The sequence below is a fragment of the Ahaetulla prasina genome, chromosome 8 (genome assembly GCF_028640845.1).
Source record: "Ahaetulla prasina isolate Xishuangbanna chromosome 8, ASM2864084v1, whole genome shotgun sequence".
Lineage (NCBI taxonomy): Eukaryota > Metazoa > Chordata > Lepidosauria > Squamata > Colubridae > Ahaetulla > Ahaetulla prasina.
Window position 1 is genome coordinate 89,228,091 of NC_080546.1, and position 26,166 is coordinate 89,254,256.

Below are 26,166 nucleotides of genomic sequence, written 5' to 3' on the forward strand. Positions count from 1 at the left end.
GTGACCCCGGGACACCGCGACCGTCATAACGGGCCTCTGTGGCTCAACAGACTAATGCAGTCTGTTATTAACAGCAGCTGCCTGCAATTACTGCAGGTTCTAGTCCCACCAGGCCCAAGGTTGACTCAGCCTTCCGTCCTTTATAAGGTAGGTAAAATGAGGACCCAGATTGTTGGGGGCAATAAGTTGACTTTGTATATAATATACAAATGGATGAAGACTATTGCTAACATAGTGTAAGCCGCCCCGAGTCTCCGGAGAAGGGCGGGATATAAATGCAAATAAAAATAAATAAATAAATAAATATGAACCAATTGCCAAGTGTCTGAATTTTGATCATGTGACCTTGAGGATGCTACAACGGTCGTGTGAAAAACGGTCATAAGTCACTTTTTCAACTTTGAACAGCCACTAAGTGAACTGCGGTAAGCGAGGAGTGCCTGTACAGCAGTCTACACTTTGCTGATAATAAGCGTTATCCAAGTTCCAACCGCGACCATAATTCCCTTGCAAAACTGGGAGTCACATAACGATTTAAGCGTCATCACGCAACCTATCAGACATGACAGTGTCTTAAAAGGAATTGCCACTGACCCAATAAATACAATAAACAAAACTGGACATATTTTCCCAGCTAGACCAAGGGTGTCAAACTTGATTTCATTGAGGGCCGCATCAGGGTTGGATTTGACCTCGGAAGGGGGGCAGAGGGGGGGGTGGCATGCCCAGTTCAACGTCACTACTATCAAGAGGTGCCTGTGGGTTGAGCGCTCCACCAGCGAAAATGGGTTCCCGTGCTACATTTTTGGCCGCGAGGGCCTCCAACCATCTTCTAGCGAAAAGGGAGCTCAGTCAGTTTTCACTTGCGGAGGCCACGTCTCCAGCGGAGGATGGCGAGACCAGGGAGAGGGCCAAACCCTTGTCCTCAGAAGAGCCTCGCCGTCCCTCTCAAGCCACCCACAGAAGGCAGTGCAGGCTATCCAGAGCCTTAGCTAAAGCCCCTCCCCTCCAACCTCAGTTCTCACCAGCAGAGGGCTGCAGGAGGCTGTTGTGGCCGAAAACGGAGCCCTGGAGGCCCTCCGAAGAACTGCGGGCCGGTTCTTCGCTGTTTCCAGAGCAGCCACGCAGGCCAGTTTAAGCACTCCGTGGGCCAGATCCATCCCGCGGGCCTTGCAGGGATGGTATTCACTTGCTTTCCCTACCAGTTCGCAAATGTGTGCGTGCTTCACTCCCACACGCCACTTCCATGCATATGCATGCCTTCCGCACATGCACTTTATTCATGCGCGCGCCTTCCGCACATGCGCCTGGCCTCAAAAACATGCCTAAACAGCATAGAGCCGGGGCAGGTAGGCGGGCCTAGCCGTGATTTCCGCTACCGGTTCGAGTGAACCGGTCTGAACCAACTGAATACCACTTCTGGGTATTCTTGAGTTTGACACCCCTGAGATAAACAATGCCAGAGATCCAACAGGAATCAACGTTGGTCCCTAAGAATTCTGCAAGGAGAGATGACTTGCACAGATCAAGCTTCAAACTGGCCCCCAATGCACCTGAACAGGCATACAGGTAGTCCTCAACTTAACGACGATTTATTTAGTGACCATTTGAAGTTACAACGGCACTAAAAAAAATGTGACCTCTGAAAAGGAGAACTGTGCAAATGTCTTCTTGCTTCCTTCCAAGGACCAAAATTCCACAACCTCCTTCTTGCGCTGGTCCCCAAGGTTTAAAAATACAGGTAGTCCTCGATTTAATGACCCCAATTGAGCCCAAAATTTCCAAGCAAGTCAAATCTTTAGGTGACTTTTGCCTCATTTTATGACCGTTCTCGCCACAGTCCTTCAGTGAATCACTGCCGTTTCAGTGTTGTGGCCTGTCAGCCGCCGGCCGCTCCAGCAGCCAAATCAAAGGAGAAGGAGGCGAGATAGGAGTCGAGGTCAGCATCAGGGCAACCTGGGAGCTCCGAGCGGGAAGAGGGAATGGAGCTGGCAGAAAGACAGAGGCGGAGCCTGAGCCATCTCTCAGCCCTCAGATGGAGAGTCAACAGCCCCCAGGTCTGGAGGTGGCTGATGAGGAAGAGGAGGAACAGCTGGGCCCAGTGCCTGATGCGTGGCTGCGTAGAAGGCAGAGGAGAGGAGAACAGTGGAAATCTGTGGGCCAGTCCTTGGGATGGAAGAACCACCGCTGCTAGCAAAGTCCCACCCTAGCTCTGGGAATAAAATGCAGGGGGTGGAGATGAATAGGTCTGGCAGACAAATATTCATCTTCCAGCCCGCCGGACTTGTTAGCCTACGACAATGATGGCTAATCTTTTTGCCATTGCATGCCAGGAGGGCGGGCGGGTGGGTGTTGCGTGCGTGCCCACAACCATAATTCTATGCGCCCTGCCCCTGCACGCACAATGCCCCTCTCCACTCCTGGCATGCAATGGCACGGTAGGTCCGTTTTTCCCTCTCATCAGGCTCTATGAGTCTTGGGAGGGCGAAAACTGTCTTTTCCACACCTCTGGAGGCCCTCCGGAGGCCAGAAACGGCCCGTTTACCAACATCTGGTTGGACAGGAAGTGAGTTTTTTGCTGTCCCCAGCCTCCAGAGACTCCTAGGGAGGCTCTGGAGGCTGGGGACAGTAAAAAACATCACTTCCTGTCCAACCAGAAATTGGTAAACGGGCCGTTTCTGGCCTCTGGAGGGCCTGGAGGGGTGAGGAAGGCCATTTTTGCCCTCTCTAGACTCATAGAGAGGCTCTGGAGCCAGGTAAATTAGAAAAACAGGCCTTCCCCACCACCATCCAGGCCCTCTGGAGGCAGGAAATAGCTTATTTCCCTACTTCTGGTGGGCCCAGAAGGCCTGAAAATCAGCTGGCAGGTGCACACATGCGCGCCGGAGCTGAGCTCGTGTGCCTGCTAATATGGCTATGCGTGCCACCTGTGGCACGGGTGCCCTAAGTTCGCCATCGCTGGCCTACGAGATAAACTTTTTGCTGAGGCTTCTGGCACTCCTAATAAAGGAATCTTTTAAGTTCACCTTGGAGGGTTTGTCGTGTTTGGGGAGCTGAGTCAGAACAATTAAGTCACACGGTAGTTAAGGGAATAAAGTGGCGACATTTTATCGTGTAAACACGGGGATACTCCACCGGCGCTAAGTGTGAAAAACGGCCATAAGTGGCTTTTTTTCAGCACCATGACACTAAACAAACCGTTGTCAATGAAGAACTACCCACAAAAGAAAAAGAAAGAACCAAAACGAGGGAAGTTTTTTGCTCTTACTTTAACACTGACCCGCAACCCTAGTAAACTTCAACTAACTCACTCTTACTGAAGTTGGATTAAATTATAACCCGCATAAAGGCTGGCTGCAGCGAGTAGAAAATCTATTAGTTCTTTTTTTTTTTTTTAAACACCTCTGAAGGAATGCCAAATTCTAATCATTAAAGGTTCTCACTATGTCAGAATATTTACACCGTTCTCCTTTTTGGAAGGATGTAAATCTGGATTCTCTAAATCTGCAACCCTGGGATTTTTTTTCCTCCCCCGCTCCCCCCCCCTGCTTCTTTTAAGGCTATAAAATGACTAAGGGAATTATCACAAAAGGGCAGGAGAAAAGTTGCGGTGTGTGAAGCTCAGCCAAAATGGATATTTTATAGCCGCTGCATGTTGGCACCCTTTTATTTACTGCAAATGAGTTAAGCCTCTAAAACTTTGCCTTTTTATGGGGGGGAGGGGAACCAACGGAGCTGGGACTTTAATTTTGGGTTTGCAATGCAAGGGCAAGATTTTTGTCTGAAAGGACTCGATATTTACGGCGCGAGCCGACCACTGGAGGCAGAGATTACACATCTTTTATTCAAATCTCTCATCCACATTCTGAAAAAGCTTTCTTCTTTTCATTTAGTTCTTCAACGCCACAAATCAAAATCGCGGTGAAATTGCCGACCTCCCGGAGTTGGGATTTGATCTCTTTAATACAAAAATGAAACATCTAATGTTGTCGTAGCCCGGGGGGGGTGTCAAACTCAAAGCTTAAATCAGGCCCACGGAGGCGGCTGGAACCATCAAAGGACCGGCCCGCGGTGCCTCTGGCAGCCAAAACAGGGCATGGAGGGGCAGCACACAGTCCCTCCCTGCACCCCGTTTTCAGCCTGGACGGCCTCCTGCAGCACTTCGCCAGGCAAAACAAGGCACAGGGGGCCGTGCACACCTCGTTTTGGCCAGCAGGGTGCTGCAGGAGGCATCCATCCCGTCTCCCCTCTTCCAGGCTGGTCCGTGGAGGAGAACTACAATGCTGATCCAGTGGTGAAATGTAAAATTTGTTACTACTGGTTCTGTGGGCGTGGCTTGGTGGGGGGGATGTAATGTGACTGGGTGGGCATGGCCAACTTTTTTTTTTTTTTTACTTTTAAAAGCATTTTTTCTACAACCTCTTCGGCCGAGGTGGAGCTTTTAAAATTTCAAGGAAGTTTATATCAGACACGAATGCATTAATTACATAGATAGGAAATTCTGCGTCATTACTTATTAGATGATTTGAGCGGTGCGGTAGGCTAGAGGTGGAGCTCCCGCCTCATGGTCAGAAGGCTGTGAGTTCGATCCTAGACAGAGGCAGATATTTCTCTCTTTGGGCACAATGAGAATATATCAGCGGCACAAAACTCCGCACTGGCGACTGGAAGAGCATCCGGCCATTAAAACACTCTGCTAGCTCCATTCATTGGCCAGACTCCACCCCGCAAGGGATTATGGGGTCGTTAAAAGAGGATGATGATGATACTATATTATGGATTAGATTAGATTAGATTTATAGGCCACTCATCCCGTGATGCAAGGATTATAAATTATTAATTACAGCTGATGTGCAACATCTATGGTGCTTTCTCTAATCATGCCTTGATTTTGGTTCTCCGTGCCACCTCAGTAAACCAAGAATCCAAATTCAGTGCACCTAGAAGATGCACCCAAGGACACCTTGCAAAACCCCAATTTTGTCGGGAACTGCAGAAACTTAGACCCCAAATTCCCGAGGGCTTTGGATTGGATGCAAATTGGACAATTGAAAATAGAATAGAATAGAATAGAATAGAATAGAATAGAATAGAACAGAATAGAATAGAATAGAATAGAATAGAATTCTTTATTGGCCAAGTGTGATTGGACACACAAGGAATTTGTCTTGGTGCATAGGCTCTCAGTGTACATAAAAGAAAAGATACCTTCATCAATAGAGAAGAATAGAATAGAATAGAATAGAATAGAATAGAATAGAATAGAATAGAATAGAATAGAATAGAATAGAATAGAATAGAATAGAATAGAATTCTTTATTGGCCAAATGTGATTGGACACACAAGGAATTTGTCTTGGTGCATAGGCTCTCAGTGTACATAAAAGAAAAGATACCTTCATCAATAGAGAAGAATAGAATAGAATAGAATAGAATAGAATAGAATAGAATAGAATAGAATAGAATAGAATAGAATAGAATAGAATAGAATAGAATAGAATAGAATAGAATTCTTTATTGGCCAAGTGTGATTGGACACACAAGGAATTTGTCTTGGTGTATATGCTCTCAGTGTACATAAAAGAAAAGATGCCTTCATCAAGGTACAACACAAACCGTACAACTTTGGAAACCAATTCCATTTCTAATTTGCTGCTGTTCTATTAAAAAAAAAAACAGATGGAGAGAAATATATAAAAAAACAACAACCATGCATTTCTTGCGCCTCTAGAGAGAGAGGTACTGTCGTAAACAGCTTGCTTGTTTTGCGGAGGGGGGGGCATACGAGATTTTAGTTTTCGTTTCCCTTAAATGGAAAATATAGAAAACAGTGCACATATCCTACCAGTTTCTTCGTGTACTTAGGGGACGAAAATGAAAGCGATAAGACACGAAGGAAAAGCCACTTGGCTTGGCAAAAATCCTCGTGAAAAGGAATTTGGAAGACGGCCAACTGAAGGCGAACTCAGCAATGGGATGCGGTTTTTGACAACATATACGAGCGCCTGTTTGGCATAGGGCAGTGATGGTTATTTATTTATGTATTTATTTATTTTTCAAATTTTTATACCGCCCTTCTCCGAAGACTCAGGGCGGTGTACAGCAAATAAAACAACAATAATCCAAAAAATTTTAAAATACAATATCCAGTTTAAAAATCTAATTCGATCGCTGTATGTTAAAAGTATTAAGTAAGAAAATTACAAAATAGAATAAAACCCCTATTTAAAAGCCCACTAAAAACCCACAGTATTAAAATCAATCAGGCCAGCCCCTCTTGGTGAAAAAAGAAGGTCTTGAGCTCGCGCTTAAAGGTCCGAAGATCAGGGAGAAGACGGAGTCCCACCGGCAGACTGTTCCACAAGGCCGGAGCCCCCACAGAGAACGCTCTTCCCCTGGGGGCCGCCAGCCGACATTGGTTGGCCGACGGCACCCTAAGGAGGCCCTCCCTGTGAGAAGGCCTTATGAGAAGGAAGGACTCCTTGGAGAAGAGCCTAATCTTGTGGAAGATGGAGGGCAAAAGAAGAAGGGGACGGCAGAGAACGAGGAGGCTCGATGGAGTCACCGAAGCAGTCGGGGTGAGCTTAAATGGACCTTCACCCAGCCCCCTGCGTGTGCATATCTCCCACATGCACCTCACCCCCCCCCGCTCATCTGGCTGGCGGGAGGCGCTCGTGCATGCACGATTGAACTGGGCTGGGGCGACAACTGGCGTGCCCACCGAGAAGGCTCTGCGTGCCACCTCTGGCACGTGTGCCATAGGTTCACCATCATGGGCATAGGGGTTAAGGCACCGGGCTGGAAACCAGGAGATGGTGAATTCTAGTCCCCCTTTTTGTGGGAACCCTTTTTTTTCCCCAGGGTTTACAGGCCACTCCCATCAAACGGCTCTGAGCAATGTAAAGGTAAAGGTTCCCCTCGCACATATGTGCTAGTCGTTCCCGACTCTAGGGGGCAGTGCTCCTCACCGTTTCAAAGCCGAAGAGCCAGCGCTGTCCGAAGACGTCTCCGTGGTCATGTGGCCGGCATGACTCAACGCCAAAGGCGCACGGAACGCTGTTCCCTTCCCACCAAAGGCGGCTCCTATTTATTCTACTTGCATTTTTACGTGCTTTCGAAACTGCTAGGTTGGCAGAAGCTGGGACTAGTAACGGGAGCTCACCCCGTTACACGGCAGCACTAGGAATTCGAACCGCCGAACTGCCGACCTTTCGATCGACAAACTCAGCTGTTTTAGCCCCCGAGCCACCGCGTCCAAGCTGAGCAATGTACAACCTCCCAAATTTTTGATCAGGGATTAAAAGCAGACGTACAAAGAATCCAAATGTAAAACTTTTTTTTTTTATTTACATTTATATCCCGCCCTTCTCCGAAGACTCAGGGCGGCTTACATTGTGTAAGGCAATAGTCTCATCCTATTTGTATATTTATATACAAACTCAACTTATTGCCCCCAACAATCTGGGTCCTCATTTTACCTACCTTATAAAGGATGGAAGGCTGAGTCAACCTTGGGCCTGGTGGGATTCGAGCCTGCAGTAATTGCAAGCAGCTGTGTTTAATAACAGGCTGTTTTACAGCCTGAGCCACACCGCGGCCCTAACTAAGAGTGTCCCTTGTAAATAACGTATACAAAACTTGGAATCCCCTTTCAGGACAATAAAATGGATTTGCTGTGGGAAAGAAAGGTCACAGAACTGTTCAAGTGCTTCAGATTTAAGCATAAATCAAATGTTTCTTACATTTGTTTTTTGTTTTTTAAAAAATACTATTGTCGTTTTTCCTTGTAAGTTGCTGAGAGTTACGTACAAGTCATCCTCGATTTACAACAATTTGTTTAGTGACAACAGCTTCCCTTTCGTTCTCCAGCAGGAAAAATTTCTGAAAACAATCTTGCCTGGACTTCAAAACTGCACATACTGTTGTGACCGAGGCCCAAGTAGTGATTGCCAAACACAATTCAGTCCTGAACAATCTTATTTTATTAGAACAGCTGAGAATTAATTCATTCTCAGCTTAGTCCAGAACAAATTCTCCATAAACAGTCCTTTGGCCTTATCACCAATCTTTGTTGTCTTTGGCAACCTGCCAAAGGCTTTTCTTGGCAAAACCCCCACAAAGTTCAAGAGACGCTGACGAGAAGCAATGGAATCAACGTTGCTTTTCTACAAAGAACCCAACGGCTCGTTGCTGCTCTTTTAAGCCTTATGTGAGGGGCCAATCATCTTGTGGCCTTACTCCTGAGTCGTCCTTTTTGCTTTAGCTGCTTTTGCCTTCTGGCAGCTCTTATCATGCATGCACTAGGAACAGGCACCTCCTGTTCCTCTGCCTCTCTACTGTCCGACTCTGGAGGCTCCGGAGTCCTCGCATCATTCCCAGATGGCCCTGGTCCCATCTCTGCCTCTGACACAGAGCCCTCATCCGGGCTTTCCCCTGACTCCAGGACTGTCCCACTGTCCTCCCCAGCCTCCTCACTGTCCAACTCCGCTGCCAGCTCCGCAGGCTGCTGGTGGACCACAATACCTACACAATTTCACACATGCAGTGATAAAAGATTTCCCAATAGATCACCATGCCAACAGCCACGGCAACGCCATCTCAAAAGGCCACGAGCCAACCCAGCTAAGCTACTGCAGGTAGCCCTTGACTTCCAACAGTTCACTTAGTGACGGTTCAAAGTTATAACAAGCACTGAAAAAAAGTGACTTATGACCATTTTTTACACCTGTGACCATTGCAGCATGTGCTCAAAATTCAGACGCTTAGCAACTAGTTCATACTGTGTTTCCCCAAAAATAAGACCGGGTCTTATATTATTTTTTGCTCCATAAGATGCATTAGGGCTTATTTTCTGGTTAGGTCTTATTTTGGGGGAAATATGGTATTAATTGCATCCGTCTGGCTGATGATCTAATTGGAGCTTATTTTGGGGGTTGAGCTTATATTACAAGCATCCTGAAAAATCATGCTAGAGCTAATTTTCCGGTTGGGTCTTATTTTGAGGGAAATACGGTACTAAATGCATCCATCTGGCTGACAATCTTAACTGGGGCTTATTTTGGGGGTAGGGCTTATATTACGAGCATCCTGAAAATTCATGCTAGGGCTAATTTTCCGATTGGGTCTTATTTTGGGGAAAATACGGTATTAAATGCATCCATCTGGCTGACAGTCTTAACTGGGGCTTATTTTGGGGGTAGGGCTTATATTACGAGCATCCTGAAAATTCATGCTAGGGCTAATTTTCCGATTGGGTCTTATTTTGGGGAAAATACGGTACTAAATGCATCCATCTGGCTGACAATCTTAACTGGGGCTTATTTTGGGGGTAGGGCTTATATTACGAGCATCCTGAAAATTCATGCTAGGGCTAATTTTCCGATTGGGTCTTATTTTGGGGAAAATACGGTATTAAATGCATCCATCTGGCTGACAGTCTTAACTGGGGCTTATTTTGGGGGTAGGGCTTATATTACGAGCATCCTGAAAATTCATGCTAGGGCTAATTTTCCGATTGGGTCTTATTTTGGGGAAAATACGGTACTAAATGCATCCATCTGGCTGACAATCTTAACTGGGGCTTATTTTGGGGGTAGGGCTTATATTACGAGCATCCTGAAAATTCATGCTAGGGCTAATTTTCCGATTGGGTCTTATTTTGGGGGAAATACGGTACTAAATGCATCCATCTGGCTGACAGTCTTAACTGGAGCTTATTTTGGGGGTAGGGCTTATATTACGAGCATCCTGAAAATTCATGCTAGGGCTAATTTTCCGGTTGGGTCTTATTTTGGAGAAAATAAGGTACTTAAATGCATCCATCTGGCTGACAATCTTAACTGGGGCTTATTTTGGGGGTAGGGCTTATATTACGAGCATCCTGAAAATTCATGCTAGGGCTAATTTTCCGGTTGGGTCTTATTTTCGGGGAAACAGGGTAGTTACAACGGTTGCAGGGTCCCGGGGTCAATGGATCCCATTTTGCGACCTTCTGAGATGCAACGTCAACGCCGAAGCCTAATTCACTTAACAACCGTGTTACTATCTGAACAACTTCAGTGATTCACTTTACCGCAAGCCGTTAAACTCACTTAAGCAACTGTCTCGCTTACCTTAACAGAAACGTTGGGCTCAACTGCGGTCGTATCGTGGTTTGTCGGGCTTTGCTAACTCGGTTAACCGGGGAAGTTTTTGCATACGTACATGAATTGCTTTGACGATAGTGGGCTCCTGGGTACCGCCTGCCCATAATGCTCGTCAGCACATTATCCGGAAGCGTCAGCTGTTTTCAAAACACTTGACAGAACAGCTTCCCTGCAGGAAGAGAAGGAAGGAGGAGGAGAATGCAAAGATTTAACACAATGCCTATATTGTTTTCATTAAAATGCTAATGTCCTTTCTCCCTGGCTGTTGGATAACGGCTTTATAAATTATTCACCCTCCTGCCGGCAGCAGAGATGAACCGTCGGACTATCAGCCATGAGCAAATTTACTACTTCGACTTGTTCTCGGCTGATAACTATAAATCACTTCCCAGCCAACATGGCATCCGATGTACTGCCTCACCTGGATTTGGGCAACCTCGAGACAGGGCGCATCTCTCCAGGGAGGGACTTCCGTCTCTTGGATGGGGAAAGGGTGGCACAGGTAGCCTGGCACAGCTCAAGCTACACACCATGGCAACGGGCTTGTTAGTGCCACATGCAAAGAACCAGATCCACATGCGGAGGCTCAAATTTGGTGATTTATCGCTCAAGGCTTTGCCTAGGAATCAGCATTTTTTTTACATCGTGGCGACCAAAACTGAATGCAATAGTCCAAGCGTGGCCTTACCGAGGCAGGATAAAGTGGTATTAACACTTCACGTGCCACTTTATTATTTATTTATTGTTTCAATTTCTATACCGCCCTTCTCCCAAAGGACTCAGGGCGGTTTACAGCCAAAGTAAAAACAATTAGTACAATTTTTAAAACTAGTTTAAAAGGAAAATTTAGAGTTGGTTGAGGAACTTAAAACCAATAAAACCCATTATTAAAACCCCACTAGGCCAGTCCTGCACGGTGAAACAAAAATGTTTTCAGCTCGCGTTGAAAGATCCGAAGATCAGGGAGTTGACGGATACCTGGTGGTAACTTGTTCCAGAGGGTTGGTGCCCCCACAGAGAAGGCCTTGGTAATAATAAAAAGATCTTTCAACACTATGATACCCATTTTCAAATAAAAATGGTGGCAAGGCATACTAGATATTTTAGATTACGATAAAAAAATTCTCAATCCACACAACCACATGGTTGTCCTAATAACTAATAAATGTCCTAATAAATAATGTCCTAATAAAGGCCTTTAGATTAGGGGATGCTTTCTTGTTTTATTTGTTTATTTTTATTTTTATTTACTTATTGGTTTCCTATGCTGCTCAACTCACTGATTCAGCGACTACAAAGCAGGTGCGGCTACCAAGAAGCCACCTTGAGAACAGTTTGAAAAATAAGAAGCTACCTATTAGAAAGAATTAATGGTTCCTTGGCTACACTTAAAAAAATAAAATCCACTGCTCACTCTTCAAATAAAATAATAAGATAAAATATAAAACAAAAATAAAATAATATAATAATGAAATGAAAAACAATAAAATAATAAAACAAAACCTAAAAAATAAAATAAATAGAATAAAATAAAATAAAAAACAACAACAAAACACAGCTTAAACTATTCCTGCAAGAAAAGCCCATATGGAAATTTTCGTTTCAAGAAATATTTGGCCTGTTATCCAAAAACAGCGCTTTTTTTTTTCCTTTTTAGGTTGCAGGTTTATGCTATTTTTCTTTTCTTGGAAATCTCTTCTCCCAGCGGGGTTGTTCTGCATAGTTAACAAGAGCAGAAGGCGGAGTAAACAGCAGGCAGAATCTCTGCCTGGGACTTGTTTTCACACTGTTGGTGTTGATCATTTCCTCACCTCTCCCAAAAGGCGTGGACAAGTTTCCACAGCACTTGGTATAATTGGTCACATCCTTACAAACACCTCTCTCTTTTGAAAGAGGGAATACCAGGAGCTCAGTGCTCCAGGCCCTACTATCGCCAAAACTGAACACTTTAACAACAGAATAATCAGAGAAGCCATCGAGATAGAAAAAACGCCCACACAGCATGAACAAACGAGATGATACCTCCCGCCTACCAGACATTTGGAAACCCGCCCTTATTGACAAACGAGTCCCTAACACGAGACCCACCAGACCCACACTCACGAGGTCCACACAGGATGTCACCACCACACATCCACCCAGAAAGCAGACCCAAACCCACACTGATCAGGAAGCACGACCAAGGACCAGAAGCCAGACCACAGCTGCAACATTAGCCATTTCAAACCCCTCCAATCCATACATACAGCAGACAGACATCCACTATGAAGATGTAGCACGACCACAAACACGAAGCCAAACAACAGCAATGCAACTCACCAGCTCAAATCCCCCTGCAACTCAGATTAATCTGAGCACAACCAAGCCCCCACCCAAACAGGACACACCCCCATCCAATCAGAGCACAGCCAAGCTCCCACCCAATCAGTTCAAACCCTCACTAGCAGTTAAAAAGGAAGAAACAGCTGCAATCACACATTGCTCCCAGAAGCACGAAGCTGAAGCCTGAAGATGACGAATGAGACTTCGTCGAAACGTAGCCAAGACACTTCCAATTTTACGTGGGAGAAAACCCGAATAACCAAAGACCTACATACAAACACCCGCGAAAACCTCAGAAAACAAATACACACACACACACACACACACACACACACACACATTCTCCTTTAGTTAGATGATAGATAGATTAGATAGATAGATAGATAGATCATATAGAGATAATAGATTGATAGATCATATAGATAAAAGAGATGATATAGATAGAGATGATATGATAGAAATAGAAAGATAGATGGGGATGAGGAGAAAATGAATGGATGGATAGATGGAAGGAAGGAAAGGAGGGAGAGGGAAAAAGGAAGGAAGGAAGGAAGGAAGGAAGGAAGGAAGGAAGGAAGGAAGGAAGGAAGGAAGGAAGGAAGGAAGGAAGGAAGGAAGGAAGGAAGGAAGCCACAGCTGTACAACGTTTGAGTAACGCTTTCCATAAGCAGACCTGAAAATGTTGGCTTTCCAGATACGACCCTATGACACTCATTTCTTGACTGCAGACAAGAACGGACCCACCGTAGCAGAAGTTCTACCTAACGAGGTGCACCAAGCCCATCTACAAGTTTCTTATTTCAAAGTTCTAATTCCAGGCCTTTTCCTCCCATGCTTCCGAGTCAACAGATATTTAGCTACTCTCCCACCATTTCGAAGGCCTTAGATCAGGGGTGTCAAACTTGATTTCATTGAGCGCCACATCAGAGTTGTGTCTGACCTCGGGGGCTGGGATGGGCGTGGGCAGCTTGACATCACTCATGTCAGGGCACCTGTGGTGGCCCGAGCGCTCTGCCAGCGAAAATGGGCTCCTGAGCTCCGTTTTTGGCCAAGACGCCCTCCTGCAGCCCTCTGCAAGTGAAAACAGAGCTCCATTTTTGCTGGCAGAGGGCTGCAGGAGGCCGTCGCGGCTGAAAACAGAGCTGGGGCATGCGCGGCCCTCCCAAGCTCTGTTTTCGTTGGCAGGGGCACCGCAGGCTGCTCCTTTGCTGTTTCCAGAGTGGCCCCACGGGCCAGATCTAAGTACCCCGCAGGCTGGATCCGACCCCTGGGCCTTGAGTTTGACACCCCACCTTAGATGGACCTTTCCTAATCATTGTGATCCTCTCTAGCGCTGCTGGTTCCTGCTTCACCAAACTCATTCCTTACAAAATATTACCTTTTATTACATAGTCAGATCTGAATACGGCCTCCCAACCCAATTTTCTAAGTGGATAACAATAAGGATATTCCATTATACCTTTAGAAAAAAAAAAGGGTAACGCATAAATTGTTAATTACTAGGAGCATTAAAACGATACAAATCAATCCTGATACCAAACTATTAGATTGAAGTCTATTCAGTAAGATTGATTATTTTGCTATAGTTAAAATCCCAAAAGGGAAATAAATGCCTTTCGGAGGAAGGCAGGAACGTTGCTAAGAAAATGCAAGGTTGCATCAGCTGCCTTCAACAGGATGGTTACAAAAACAACGGAAGGACTTTTAAAAGCAGACCATGGACATGTTTGATGATGTGTTAAACTCTGTGAAGAGACACATTCTGTTGTGACCCAGGCCCAAGTAGGTAGTAGGAAACTCAGTCAGTGTAAAAACAGATAAACTTTATTCGAACAGCTGAGAATTACTTCATTCTCAGCGTAATCCAACTAAATTAAAGCAAATTCCTCCCAACACAAATTCCTCAGTCCTATCACCAACCTTGGTCCAATTAGGCAAATGGATTTTTTGGCAAAAGTTCAGAAGACACCGATACAAAACAAATGCAACAAGACGAAGCTATCAATGTTGTTTTCTGACAAAGAGCCCAAACACGGTTGCTGGTCTTTTAAGCCTTATGGGAGGGGCCAATCATCTCTTGGCCTTACTCCCGAGTTGTCCTCTCTGCTTGAGCTGCTCTTGCCTTCTGGCAGCTCTTCTCATGCATGCACTAGGAACAGGCTCCTCCTGTTCCTCTGCTTCACTATTGTCAGCCTCTGGAGGCTCTGGAGTCTGCACATCAGTCCCCGATGGCCCTGGCCCCACCTCTGCCTCCGACGCCGAGCCCTCATGTGAGCCTTCCCCAGCTTCCAGGACTGGCTCATGCTCTTCCTCAGCCTCATGGCTTTCTGACTCCGTTGCCAGCTCCTCAGGCTGCTGGCGGACCACAACACATTCATGGGTGGTGTGTTACATGTTTGACTGGCTGGCCAGCCAACTTCTCTGTTTTTTATTTGTCTTATACTCGGAAAGGACTCGATAGATGGATAACAACGCCAAATCCAGTCTCAACATCTGGATTGTGTGACCAACCATGCTAAAAGCTTCATTTGGGATCGAAGCCACATTTTGTAGAAGAAATGGATGTTATGGAAGAAATATGATGAACACTTGTAGGAACTGAGTGTGTCTTTTTGTCACCGAGTGCCCAATCTGGAACGCGTGCACATGGATGTCGATGTGTTGTGCACCCATGCGCCGGAGCACCGGAAACCCAAAGACTAGCTGGCTGGTGCACATGTGTGCACCGGCCAGCTGGGCTTCATGCATGCTGGAGCACCGGAAACCCAAAGATCAGCTGGCCGGTGCACGCATGCCTGTTTTTTGACCGCTTTTGGTCATTTTTTAAGCCAGTTTCAGGCTGTTTTTTTGGTGTTTTCAGACTATTTTTCGGGTCCCTTTGGGACAGAAACGGCCAAGAAAACAGCCTGAAAAGCAACCCAGAAAACAGCCCGAATAACGGCCTGTTTTTTGGCTTTCTGAGCCATTTTCACACCATTTTCTGGTGCTCCAGCAACCACAAAGAGCAGCTGACGGACACCCATGGGTGCGCCAGAAACCAAAAGACCAGCTGGCAACGGTGCGCATGCCCACAGAGAGGGCTCTGCATGACACCTCTGGCATGAGTGCCATAGGTTCACCATCACGGGTTTAGTCTAATGAACAGAAGGACTGGGGGGGTCCCATGATGGCCAACTTCCAATATTTGAGGGGCTGTCACAAAGAAGACGGGGACAATCTCCAAAGCACGCGAGGGTAGGATAAGAAGCCATGGATGGAAGGTTTTCAAAGAGACATCCAATTTGGAACTAAGGAAAAAGTTCCTGACAATAAGAACAATTAGTCAATGGAACAGAAGTTGCCTTCAGAAGTTGTGGGTGCTTCATCATTGGAGGTTTTTAAGAAGAGGCTGGATGCCAATATCTTTGATGGTATGGGGTCTACTACCTGAGCAGGGGGTTGGACTAGAACAGTGGTTCTCAATCTTTATAGTGCTGCGACCCCTTTAATACAATTCCCCACGATGTGGCGACCCCAACCGTAAAATTATTTTCATTTTGAATTTATCGTGCCTGAAGCCGTATTGGCTAGCGATCTGAACTGCTTGCGATTGCCTTGAGGACGGAGGCATTAAAGCGGAGACTCCTCCCCTATTAAGTTTATCACGCGTGAAGCCAGATTAGGCTAGCGATTGGGAGTGATTACAGCTGGCTTGAGAGGGAGACATCAGAGCAAAGATTTATCTCTTTTTTAATTCATCGCGCCTGAAGCCGAATTCGACTAGCGATTTGAAAAGCCTGCAGCTGGCTTATGGAGTCAACCATTGGAGTGTGATTCTTCGACTTGCAAGTATACTTCCCATATTTCCGATGGTCTTAGGTGACCCCTGGCAAATCATCATTCAACCTCCAATGGGGTCGCGACCCACAGGTTGAGAACCGCTGGATTAGAACAAGGGTCTCCAACCTTGATCCCTTTAAGACTTGTGGACTTCAACTCCCAGAGTTGGCTGAGGGACTCTGGGAGTTGAAGTCCACAAGTCTTAAAGGGACCAAGGTTGGAGACCCCTGGACTAGAAGACCTCCAAGGTCCCTTCCAACTCTGTTAATCTGTACAACAACCACAGAAAACGTTTACTCAGGAACACCTATTCTCTGTAGCCCTTCTGGCACTCCAGCACATTTTTCTGGGGGGATTCAAAAACCTATCTAGCTAACCACAAATCCAGGTTTAGATGACACCGAGAACCATTCTTGAACTGGATAAGCCAAGAAAAAGCTATTTTTTTAAAGACTGTGGGCAAGACCCTACATTAGAACCGCATTCGAACTTCTGAGAATTAATGTATTACGTACGCCGTTGCTATTGCTAACCATTTATTTATTCATTTGCTTTGATGTTGACAAAAAGTCAAGAGAAGGAAAGAAAAAATACAAATAAGAGAAACACGAGCGAACAGAAGACAAATATATATTTCACCCTGCTTAAGCAAGCCAAGGGAATCCGGTTTTTAAAAGCCGCATTAAACTTTTGACTATGCGAAATAATGCTAGCCAGCCTGTTACACTAATGGAAAGCCAATTCATAGCAGCGGGAAGACGTATCAGCGGCCCAACGCAATTACATCACCGACCCTTCTTAAGTAGCACAAAATATCAACCTATTCAGACAAGATAAAAGGCCAGTGGTGGGATTCAGCTGGTTCGGTCCAGTATCACCAATTGCAGTAGGCCCCGCCCACCCACCCAGATGTAATGACGTCCTATTTAGCCATGTTTTGGAGGCTATGTGCATGCACGGAAGCTTCACGTGCGAGCAAAGATCATGCGCAGAAGGCCGAGCATGTGTGGAAGGTGGCGCGTACGTTCACATTTGCGAACCGGTAGGGAAGGTAAGTGAATCCCACTTTGTGGAAGGCCGATAGCACTTGAAAACTGACAGTTGAAATCATTTCCTGGCTGGCATCATCTAAGTTTCCACAGAGTTCCAGAACTCAAACGAAAATTATTTCCAAACGCTATTGAAGTGACTGAGTCAACGGTTGAAGTCAAACGTTATTGCGGTGAAAGGCGATGATACGGTTTTGAAATGATCAGTCCTTTCTAAGCAGTGATGTTACCTAGTTGGAGTAAGGAAACACCTGCAAGAAAACAAGCAAGTTGAGAGCTACTGTATATAAAGAGGGAGCAAACCACACTCTCACTAGCACTGATGATGTTACCTGGTTGGGTAATGAAACGCCTGCAACAAAACAACTAAATTGTTGAATATAAACAGTGAGTAAGCCATGCCTACTAGCTAGAATGATGTTATCTAAAGGTAAAGGTTCCCCTGGTACATATGTGCTAGTCTTTCCTGACTCTAGGGGGCAGTGCTCATCACCGTTTCAAAGCCGAAGAGCCAGCGCTGTCCGAAGATGTCTCCGTGGTCATGTGGCCGGCATGACTCAACGCCAAAGGCGCACGGAACGCTGTTCCCTTCCCACCAAAGGTGGTCCCTATTTTTCTACTTTTTTTTTACATGCTTTCGAACTGCTAGGTTGGCAGAAGCTGGGACAAGTAACGGGAGCTCACCCCGTTACACGGCGGCACTAGGGATTCGAACCGCTGAATTGCCGACCTTTCAATCGACAAGCTCAGCATCTTAGCTACTGAGCCACCACATCCCTTGGATTACCCAATCGGATAACCTTGGGTTACCCAAGCTAGGTAACCCATGTTACCTAGCTTGGTAATTAAACATCTGCAAGGAAACAGCCAACCTCAGAAAGCACCAAGGATCACCTGAGTTCAACCCTGAGCTCCACATAGTCTCTTCTATCAATTTTGAGAAAGCACATTATTTCCACGGGGAACCGGGTTCTCAATGGTTCTTAGTTCTGGTGGTTATCACGCAAGCTCCAAAACTGCCTGTCATGGCCCACCAACTATTTGGAAGTTATACTTAGACCAGGAGTCGGCAACCCGTGGCTCCAGAGCCGCAAGTGGCTCTTTGGGCCCTCTGCTGGGTCTCCCTGTCCCATCACTGGTTTGCCCCGCCCCTCTTATTTCTTTTTCGGACTCCAGCCCGAAGTGGCAGGAAGCGAAGGTTGCCTTAAGCGTAAATGTGGCGTGAAGGCAGGTACAGGGCAGCTTCGCTCCTGCACTATCCTCCCCCGCTCCTCTCGTAACCCCGTGGGTGGCTGCGGCTGAGCCGGGAGCGTGCGCACACATGGAGAGACCCTCCGTAAGTGAGCCGCTGCCTGTCCCACGTCCCAAGCTTTGGCACTTGCTTTAGGAGGGTCTCCCCGAGCGTGCACACGCTCCCGGCTCAGCCACAGCTGTCTCGGGCATCCTGAGAGGAGGAGAGGGAAGAGAGTCACCGGACAGTGCAGGGCGAAACTGCCCTGTACCTGCCTTCGTGCCACATTTGCACATAAGGCAGCCTTCACTTCCTACCACTTCAGGCTGGAATCTCCTGTGCGTCTGACGCTCTCGGCTCAGCCACAGCCGGCCAGGGAGTTATGAGACGAGGGGAGGAAGGACGGTCACCCAAATGGAGGAGCTCACCCGTTACGCAGCAGCACTAGGATTCGAACCGCTGAATTGCCGACCTTTCAATCGACAAGCTCAGCATCTTAGCTACTGAGCCACCACATCCCTTGGATTACCCAATTGGATAACCTTGGGTTACCCAAGCTAGGTAACCCATGTTACCTAGCTTGGTAATTAAACATCTGCAAGGAAACAGCCAACCTCAGAAAGCACCAAGGATCACCTGAGTTCAACCCTGAGCTCCACATATTCTCTTCTATCAATTTTGAGAAAGCACATTATTTCCACGGGGAACCAGGTTCTAAATGGTTCTTAGTTCTGGTGGTTATCACGCAAGCTTCAAAACTGCCTGTTATAGCCCACCAACTATTTGGAAGTTACACTTAGACCAGGAGTCGGCAATCCGTGGCTCCAGAGCCGCAAGCGGCTCTTTGGGCCCTCTGCTGGGTCTCCCTGTCCCATCTCTGGTTCACCCCGCCCCTCTTATTTCTTTTTTTGACTCCAGCCTGAAGCGGCAGGAAGCGAAGGTTGCCTTAAGCGTAAATGTGGCGTGAAGGCAGGTACAGGGCAGCTTCGCTCCTGCACTATCCTCCCCCGCTCCTCTCGTAACCCCCTGGGTGGCTGCGGCTGAGCCGGGAGCGTGCGCACACATGGAGAGACCCTCCGTAAGTGAGCCGCTGCCTGTCCCACGTCCCAAGCTTTGGCACTTGCTTGAGGAGGGTCTCCCCGTGCGTGCACACGCTCCCGGCTCAGCCACAGCTGTCTCGGGCATCCTGAGAGGAGGAGAGGGAAGAGAGTCACCGGACAGTGCAGGAGCGAAACTGCCCTGTACCTGCCTTCGTGCCACATTTGCACATAAGGCAGCCTTCACTTCCTACCACTTCAGGCTGGAATCTCCCTGTGCGTGCGAACGCTCTCGGCTCAGCCACAGCCGGCCAGGGAGTTATGAGACGAGGGGGGGGGGAGGGAAGGACGGTCACCCGAATGGAGGGGAGACAGAGAGACACACACACACACACACACATACAGAGAGAGAGAGAGAGACAGAGAGAGAGAGAGACAGAGACATACAAAGTGAAACACAGAGAGTGGGTGAGAGAGACATAGAGAGACGCATATAGAGTGATACATAGAGAGGGGGAAGAGGAAGAGATACAGAGATACAGAGGGAGAGAGACACAGAGTGGGGAGAGGAACATTGAGAATAGTTTTGTGGCTGGGTAGGCGTGGCTACATGGTCATGTTACCATCTTTAAAGCGCTCCATGGCTTAGGACCGGGCTACTTATGGGACCGTCTACTGCCGGCCTCTATCTCCCAGTGTCCGGTGCGTTCCCACAGAGAGGGACTCCTCAGGGTGCTGTCAGCCAAACAATGTCGACTGGCGCCCCCCAGGGGGAGGGCCTTCTCTGTGGGGGCTCCTACCCTGTGGAACGAGCTTCCCCCCGGGCTTCGATAACTACCTGACCTTGGGACCTTTCGCCGCGAACTTAAAACTTATTTATTCCGTTTGGCTGGACTGGCTTGATTTTAAATTCTAAATTTTAAATTTTTAATTGTGGGTTTTAAATTCTGTAATTTTATGGGGTGTAAGGTTATTTTAAATTTTTTGGCTAATTTTGAATCAGTTTTTTAAGGGTTGTTTTAATTATGGTGTATGTTTCTGTTTGTATTTTATTTGCCTGTTCACCGCCCCTCTTATTTCTTTTTTTGACTCCAGCCTGAAGCGGCAGGAAGCGAAGGTTGCCTTAAGCGTAAATGTGGCGTGAAGGCAGGTACAGGGCAGCTTCGCTCCTGCACTATCCTCCCCCGCTCCTCTCGTAACCCCGTGGGTGGCTGCGGCTGAGCCGGGAGCGTGCGCACACATGGAGAGACCCTCCGTAAGTGAGCCGCTGCCTGTCCCACGTCCCAAGCTTTGGCACTTGCTTTAGGAGGGTCTCCCCGAGCGTGCACACGCTCCCGGCTCAGCCACAGCTGTCCCGGGCGTCCTGAGAGGAGGAGGGGGAAGAGAGTCACCGGACAGTGCAGGAGCGAAGCTGCCCTGTACCTGCCTTCGTGCCACATTTGCACGTAAGGCAGCCTTCGCTTCCTGCCACTTCAGGCTGGAATCTCCCTGTGCGTGCGAACGCTCTCGGCTCAGCCACAGCCGGCCAGGGAGTTATGAGATGAGGGGGGGGGAGGACGACGGTCACCCAAATGGAGGGGAGAGAGAGACACACACACACACACATACAGAGAGAGAGAGAGAGACAGAGACAGACAGAGAGAGAGAGAGAGAGAGAGAGAGAGACATACAAAGTGAAACACAGAGAGTGGGTGAGAGAGACAGAGAGACGCATATAGAGTGATACATAGAGAGGGGGAAGATACAGAGATACAGAGGGAGAGAGACACAGAGGGGGGAGAGGGACATTGAGAATAGTTTTGTGGCTGGGTAGGCGTGGTTACATGGTCATGTGACCGAGTGAGTGGCATCAAGTTGGCCACGCCCACCCAGGTTTTGTGGCTCCTTTTTCCTGTAGGAAACAGGTCCAAGTGGCTCTTTGAGTGTTTAAGGTTGCCGACCCCGACCTAGGCAGAACTAAGATGCCTTCTTCGGCTTCTTAAAAGACATCCAGTGGACTATAATAAAATAGCATTTGCCTCCAGGGGGAGTGGAGGCCAAAACATATGAAGAACAGCTGCAGGAATTGGGTATAGCTAGTTTAACGTAAGGAAGGACTAGGGGCGACATGATAGCAATCTTCCGATATTTGAGAGGCTGAAGCAAAGCACCAGAGGGCAAGGCAAGAAACAACGGATGGAAACTCATCAAGGAGAGAAGCAACTTGGAATTAATGAGAAACTTCGTAACGGTGAGAACCAATGAACCAGTGGAACAGAAGTTGCCTCCAGAAGTGGTAAATGCTCCAACCCTGGAAGCTTTTAAGAAGAGATTGGACAATCATTTGTCTGAAATGGTTTAGGGTTTCCTGCTTGAGCAGGGGGTTCGACTAGAAGACCTCCAAGGTCCCTTTCAACTCCGTTCCTGTGCTTTTCTAGGTAACCAGTACTGGACACGGTGTTCCCAATACAGGACGTCCTCGACTTATGACCCCAACTGAGCCAGTCAATTTCTGTTGCTAAGCGAGACAGTTGTTAAGTGAGTTTTGCCCCGTTTTATGACCTTTTGTTCTGTCCCCCCCCCCACCTCAGTCCGGGAGGCACGAACGATGACTTAATTAGCCGGCAATTCAGTCCACGGCAGCTATCAGCTCTGGCAGCAAATTAGCAAGCGTCTGCCAAGTTTCTCTGTTATCTTTTCTTGATGCCGGCGAGTCAACCAGGAACAAACAGTACTTCAGCTCAAGTTCTCTCTAAGCAGTTGATTTGTTCGCCACGGAGTAGTATAGCAGCCCCTGCTGCTTTTATACTCTGTGGGGTGTGGCTCCGTGACTCAGCACTTCCTAGGCCTGCCCCATCCCTGCTTCTGTTGTTCCCGCCTCTCCTGTCTACAAAACCTAGGATCCAACCAGGACTGATTGTCCTCAGCTGGGTCTGGGAGCATTGCCTGGGTGGGGGGAGATACAGGAGACAGAGGCCTCGTTATTTCTTCCACCTGGCCTGCCTCTGGCTCCTGGAGCTGAGCCAGAGAGGCTGGCCCTGCAGAAGGGAGCCCTGACGGCCCTTCCCCCTCACTCTCTGAGTCACTCTCTGGCAGGGGGCCAGGCCCAGAGGGGGCTGGAGCCACAACACCTTTCTTGCCACAGTTGTTAAGTGAATCCCTGCAAATTGTTAAGTTAGGAACACGGTGGTTCAACGAATCCTGCTTCCCCATCGACTTTGCTTGTCAGCCGGTTGCAAAAGGGGATCACGTGACCCTGGGACACTGCAACCGTCATAAATACAAGTCAGTTGCCAATATGGGGATGCTGCAACAGTCGTAACTGTGATAAACGGCCCTAAGTCTTTTTTTTTCAGTGCTGTTGTAACTTTGAACGGTCACTAAACAACCTGTTGTCATTCAAGGACTATTGGTATCTGCCTTGATGATCTTTATACCAAACAATCCAGGGGTGAAATGCTCCTGGATCGGACTGGATCTCGTGATCTGGTAGCGATCGTGGCCGGTAGTTCGGCGATCCAGTAGTGATGGCGGAGCAAAACTCTGCTCACCCGTCCGGGGGTCACTACTTCCTGGTTTAACCAGGAAGTAATGTTTTTTACCTTCTGCAGACGATTTTTCGCATGCGCCGAAGGTCTGCGCATGCATGTGATGCACACACACGCGTGTGGCGCATGCACTTCCGAACCGGTAAGGAAGGTAAGTAGATTTCACCCCTGAAACAATCAATTTTACATTTTGAAGGCGTCATCTCGGTTCCTCTTCTCCACATCCTTGTTAAACAAAAGAATTTCCTTCCTTGACGTCAGCCGTAAAAATGCACGCAACTAAGATACAATTCAAAGGAAAACGACCAAGAAGCACTGCGAAGGGATGTGAAATACCTGTTGTCCAAAAAGTTTAGGCTCAACCATAGTGGTAAAGTCGAGGACAACCACAATTATTCTCTTTCTACTGAAGGCTCGCTAAACGCCTAATTTGCTGCTAGTCTCTTGCACCAATATATTTGCTGCTAGTCTCTTGCACCAATACTAAACCCCGCTCCGTCTGCAAATACACAACGAGATTGTCTCTTTTGCACAGAGCGTTGGAATGACAACTATGTGGAGCATTTGGCCTGCAGCAGCAAGAGAACACAGGGTCACCAGCAGCCATAAGGTCCACTTAGAAGAAAGAAAACAAAACGTTAACCTTTTCACCTTTAGCAAAGATTTAAAGCCTTAATGAGTTTAGGACGGGAAATAGTAGAAGATATTGAGCCTTTCGTGATGGGCTGTAGACATTCCCAGCTTTTATAATCTTCAGACAAGTGCTATGTGGCTACAAGATGACCGGTGGCTACAAGCTGGGGCGAGGATTACAGGCCTCGTCCTGCAGAATGGTTGAAAAGTCAAAACCCAATGGAGAATTCAAAAGAGAGAAAACGAAGGTGTTTAGACACTAGACAGTACGCAGAGAAGAGCAACAAAGACGGTTAAGGAAACTGGAGGCTAAAACCAGTGGTGGGTTTCACATTTTGCTGCTACCAATTTGCCCCCCTGCCCACCGTGCGCGCTCGCTTCACACACATCTTCTGTGCATGCGGCCGGCCCCAAAAATGTGCCTAAATAGGACGGCATAGACCCCGGGGTGGGACCCCTGCGATTTCCGCAAATCGGTTTGTGCGAACTGGTGCGAACCGGCTGAATAGCACCTCTGGCTAAAACACAGTTGTAGGAACTGGGGATGTCTAGTCTACCGAAAAGGACCAGAGGGAGACATGATAGACCTGCTCCAATAAATGTCTACGGAGATTCTCAGTCATCCAGGTCACGGTTGTCCCAAAGGTGTTTTTTTTTTTCAACTGGACTTTCTTGGGTTTTCTTTGAAGACGTTTCGCTTCTCATCCAGAAAGCTTCTTCAGCTCTGACTGGATGGTGGGGAATGGAAGGATTTAATGTCCTGGCAGACAGCTGGTCATTTGTATCCTTTTTAGAGAGTACCGTTGAGGCCACTTGATGGGACGCGGTGGGTCAGGGGCTAGGATGTTGAGCTTGTCGATTGAAAGGTTGGCAGCTCAGCGGTTCGAATCCCTAGTGCTGCCGTGTAACGGGGTGAGCTCCCGTGACTTGTCCCAGCTTCTGCCAACCTAGCAGTTTCGAAAGCATGTAAAAATGCAAGTAGAAAAAATAGGGACCACCTTTGGTGGGAAGGTAACAGTGTTCTGTGCGCCTTTGGCGTTGAGTCATGCCAGCCACATGACCACGGAGACGTCTTCGGACAGCGCTGGCTCTTCGGCTTTGAAACGGAGATGAACACTGCCCCCTAGAGTCGGCAAAGACTGGCACGTATGTGCGAGGGGAACCGTTACCTTTACCTGAGGCCACTTGGAGGTTTATCTGTGTCCTCCAGGTCACCTGAGTGGTGCAAATGGCGTTTAGGTTTGAAAGAGGCCATCTATGTCAAAACTGAGCAGCCCACGCTCAACAGAGGCACAGAAATGGAAAAAGTGGGGGGATAGGGAGGAGAAGGTGTAAGAAGTGGAATTCAGGCACAGAAATGGAAAAACAGGGGAGGGTGGAATGGGGAGGAGAAGGTATAAGAAACGGAATCCAGGCACAGAAATGGAAAAACGAGGGGGGGGAATGGGGAGGAGAAGGCAGGCAGATTGAGTTGCTCCGGATGAGATGGATTGCAGGCAGGCAGATTCAGTTGCTAGCTGATGCAATTGATTGCAGCAGCCGAAGCAAGGGCGGAGTAGCGAGCGAGACCAAAAGAAGCAGCAAGCTGCCAAGTAGGCAAGTGGGGACCGGGTGGGCATGTGGGGGGGGGCAGGGATTTTTGCTACCGGTTCTCCGAACTACCCACCCCCATCACCACTGGATTGCCCGATCCGGTCCAAACCGGGAGCGTTTCACACCTGCTTATGACCGTTCTTCAAAGATATGACCTTTGCAGCGTGTGATCAAGATTCAGAGGCTTGGCAACTGCTTCATATTTATGACCGTTGTAGTATCACCTTTTGCGACTTTCAGACAAAAGCAAAGCCCATGGGGAAACCAGATTCACGGAACAACAGTGGCAAGGAAGGTCGTAAAATGGGCAAAACTGACTGAACTGTCTACATTAGCAACAGAAATGTGGGACTAAATTGCAGTCGTATGTCGAGGACTATCCGTAATAGGGCTTCCTAGGTGTGCACATGTCTAGTCATGCTTCTTCTTGAATTAATAATTCTACCTCAAGAAGACCAGAGAGTTAATGAGCTGCAGCTTGAGTTGGCCAGAGTTAATTTTGGGCATAAATGCCTCAGTCAGGAATCAATTAAGTGTTCAATGTAATATGTGACTCACCCCAGGTTAGTTTCTGCTGAAATTCTTATGACCTCTATTCTCTCTCTCATACCATATTTTCCTATTGTTGAAAGGTGAACCAGAGCTGAACAAATTTCGGCTACTAATCTCCATCGCAAAACGATTTGCTTCCGAGCCTGGCCCACGGGTTTAAATGTGTTCCTTCTGAACCAGATACATGAGCAATAAAGAGATTTTATTGGACCTCTTTGTCCTGTTTATGAACTTGAGCAGATGGCCTGAGAATAAAACG

At 47.5% G+C, this 26,166-nt stretch overlaps 1 protein-coding gene across 9 annotated transcripts in view; it reads right to left on the reverse strand.

Moving 5' to 3' along the window:
* Positions 1-26,166, reverse strand: part of APBB2 (amyloid beta precursor protein binding family B member 2) — a 184,386-nt gene that overhangs the window by 100,464 nt on the left and 57,756 nt on the right. For 8 of the 9 annotated variants that reach the window (XM_058192357.1, XM_058192356.1, XM_058192353.1 and 5 more), the window contains exon 2: positions 10,203-10,313. In XM_058192357.1, coding sequence (XP_058048340.1) covers positions 10,203-10,248 — 46 coding nt within the window. In that variant the 5' untranslated portion in view covers positions 10,249-10,313. Of the gene's footprint in view, positions 1-10,111; positions 10,314-26,166 lie in introns of all 9 variants that reach the window. The other variant, XM_058192358.1, reaches the window with a different exon arrangement.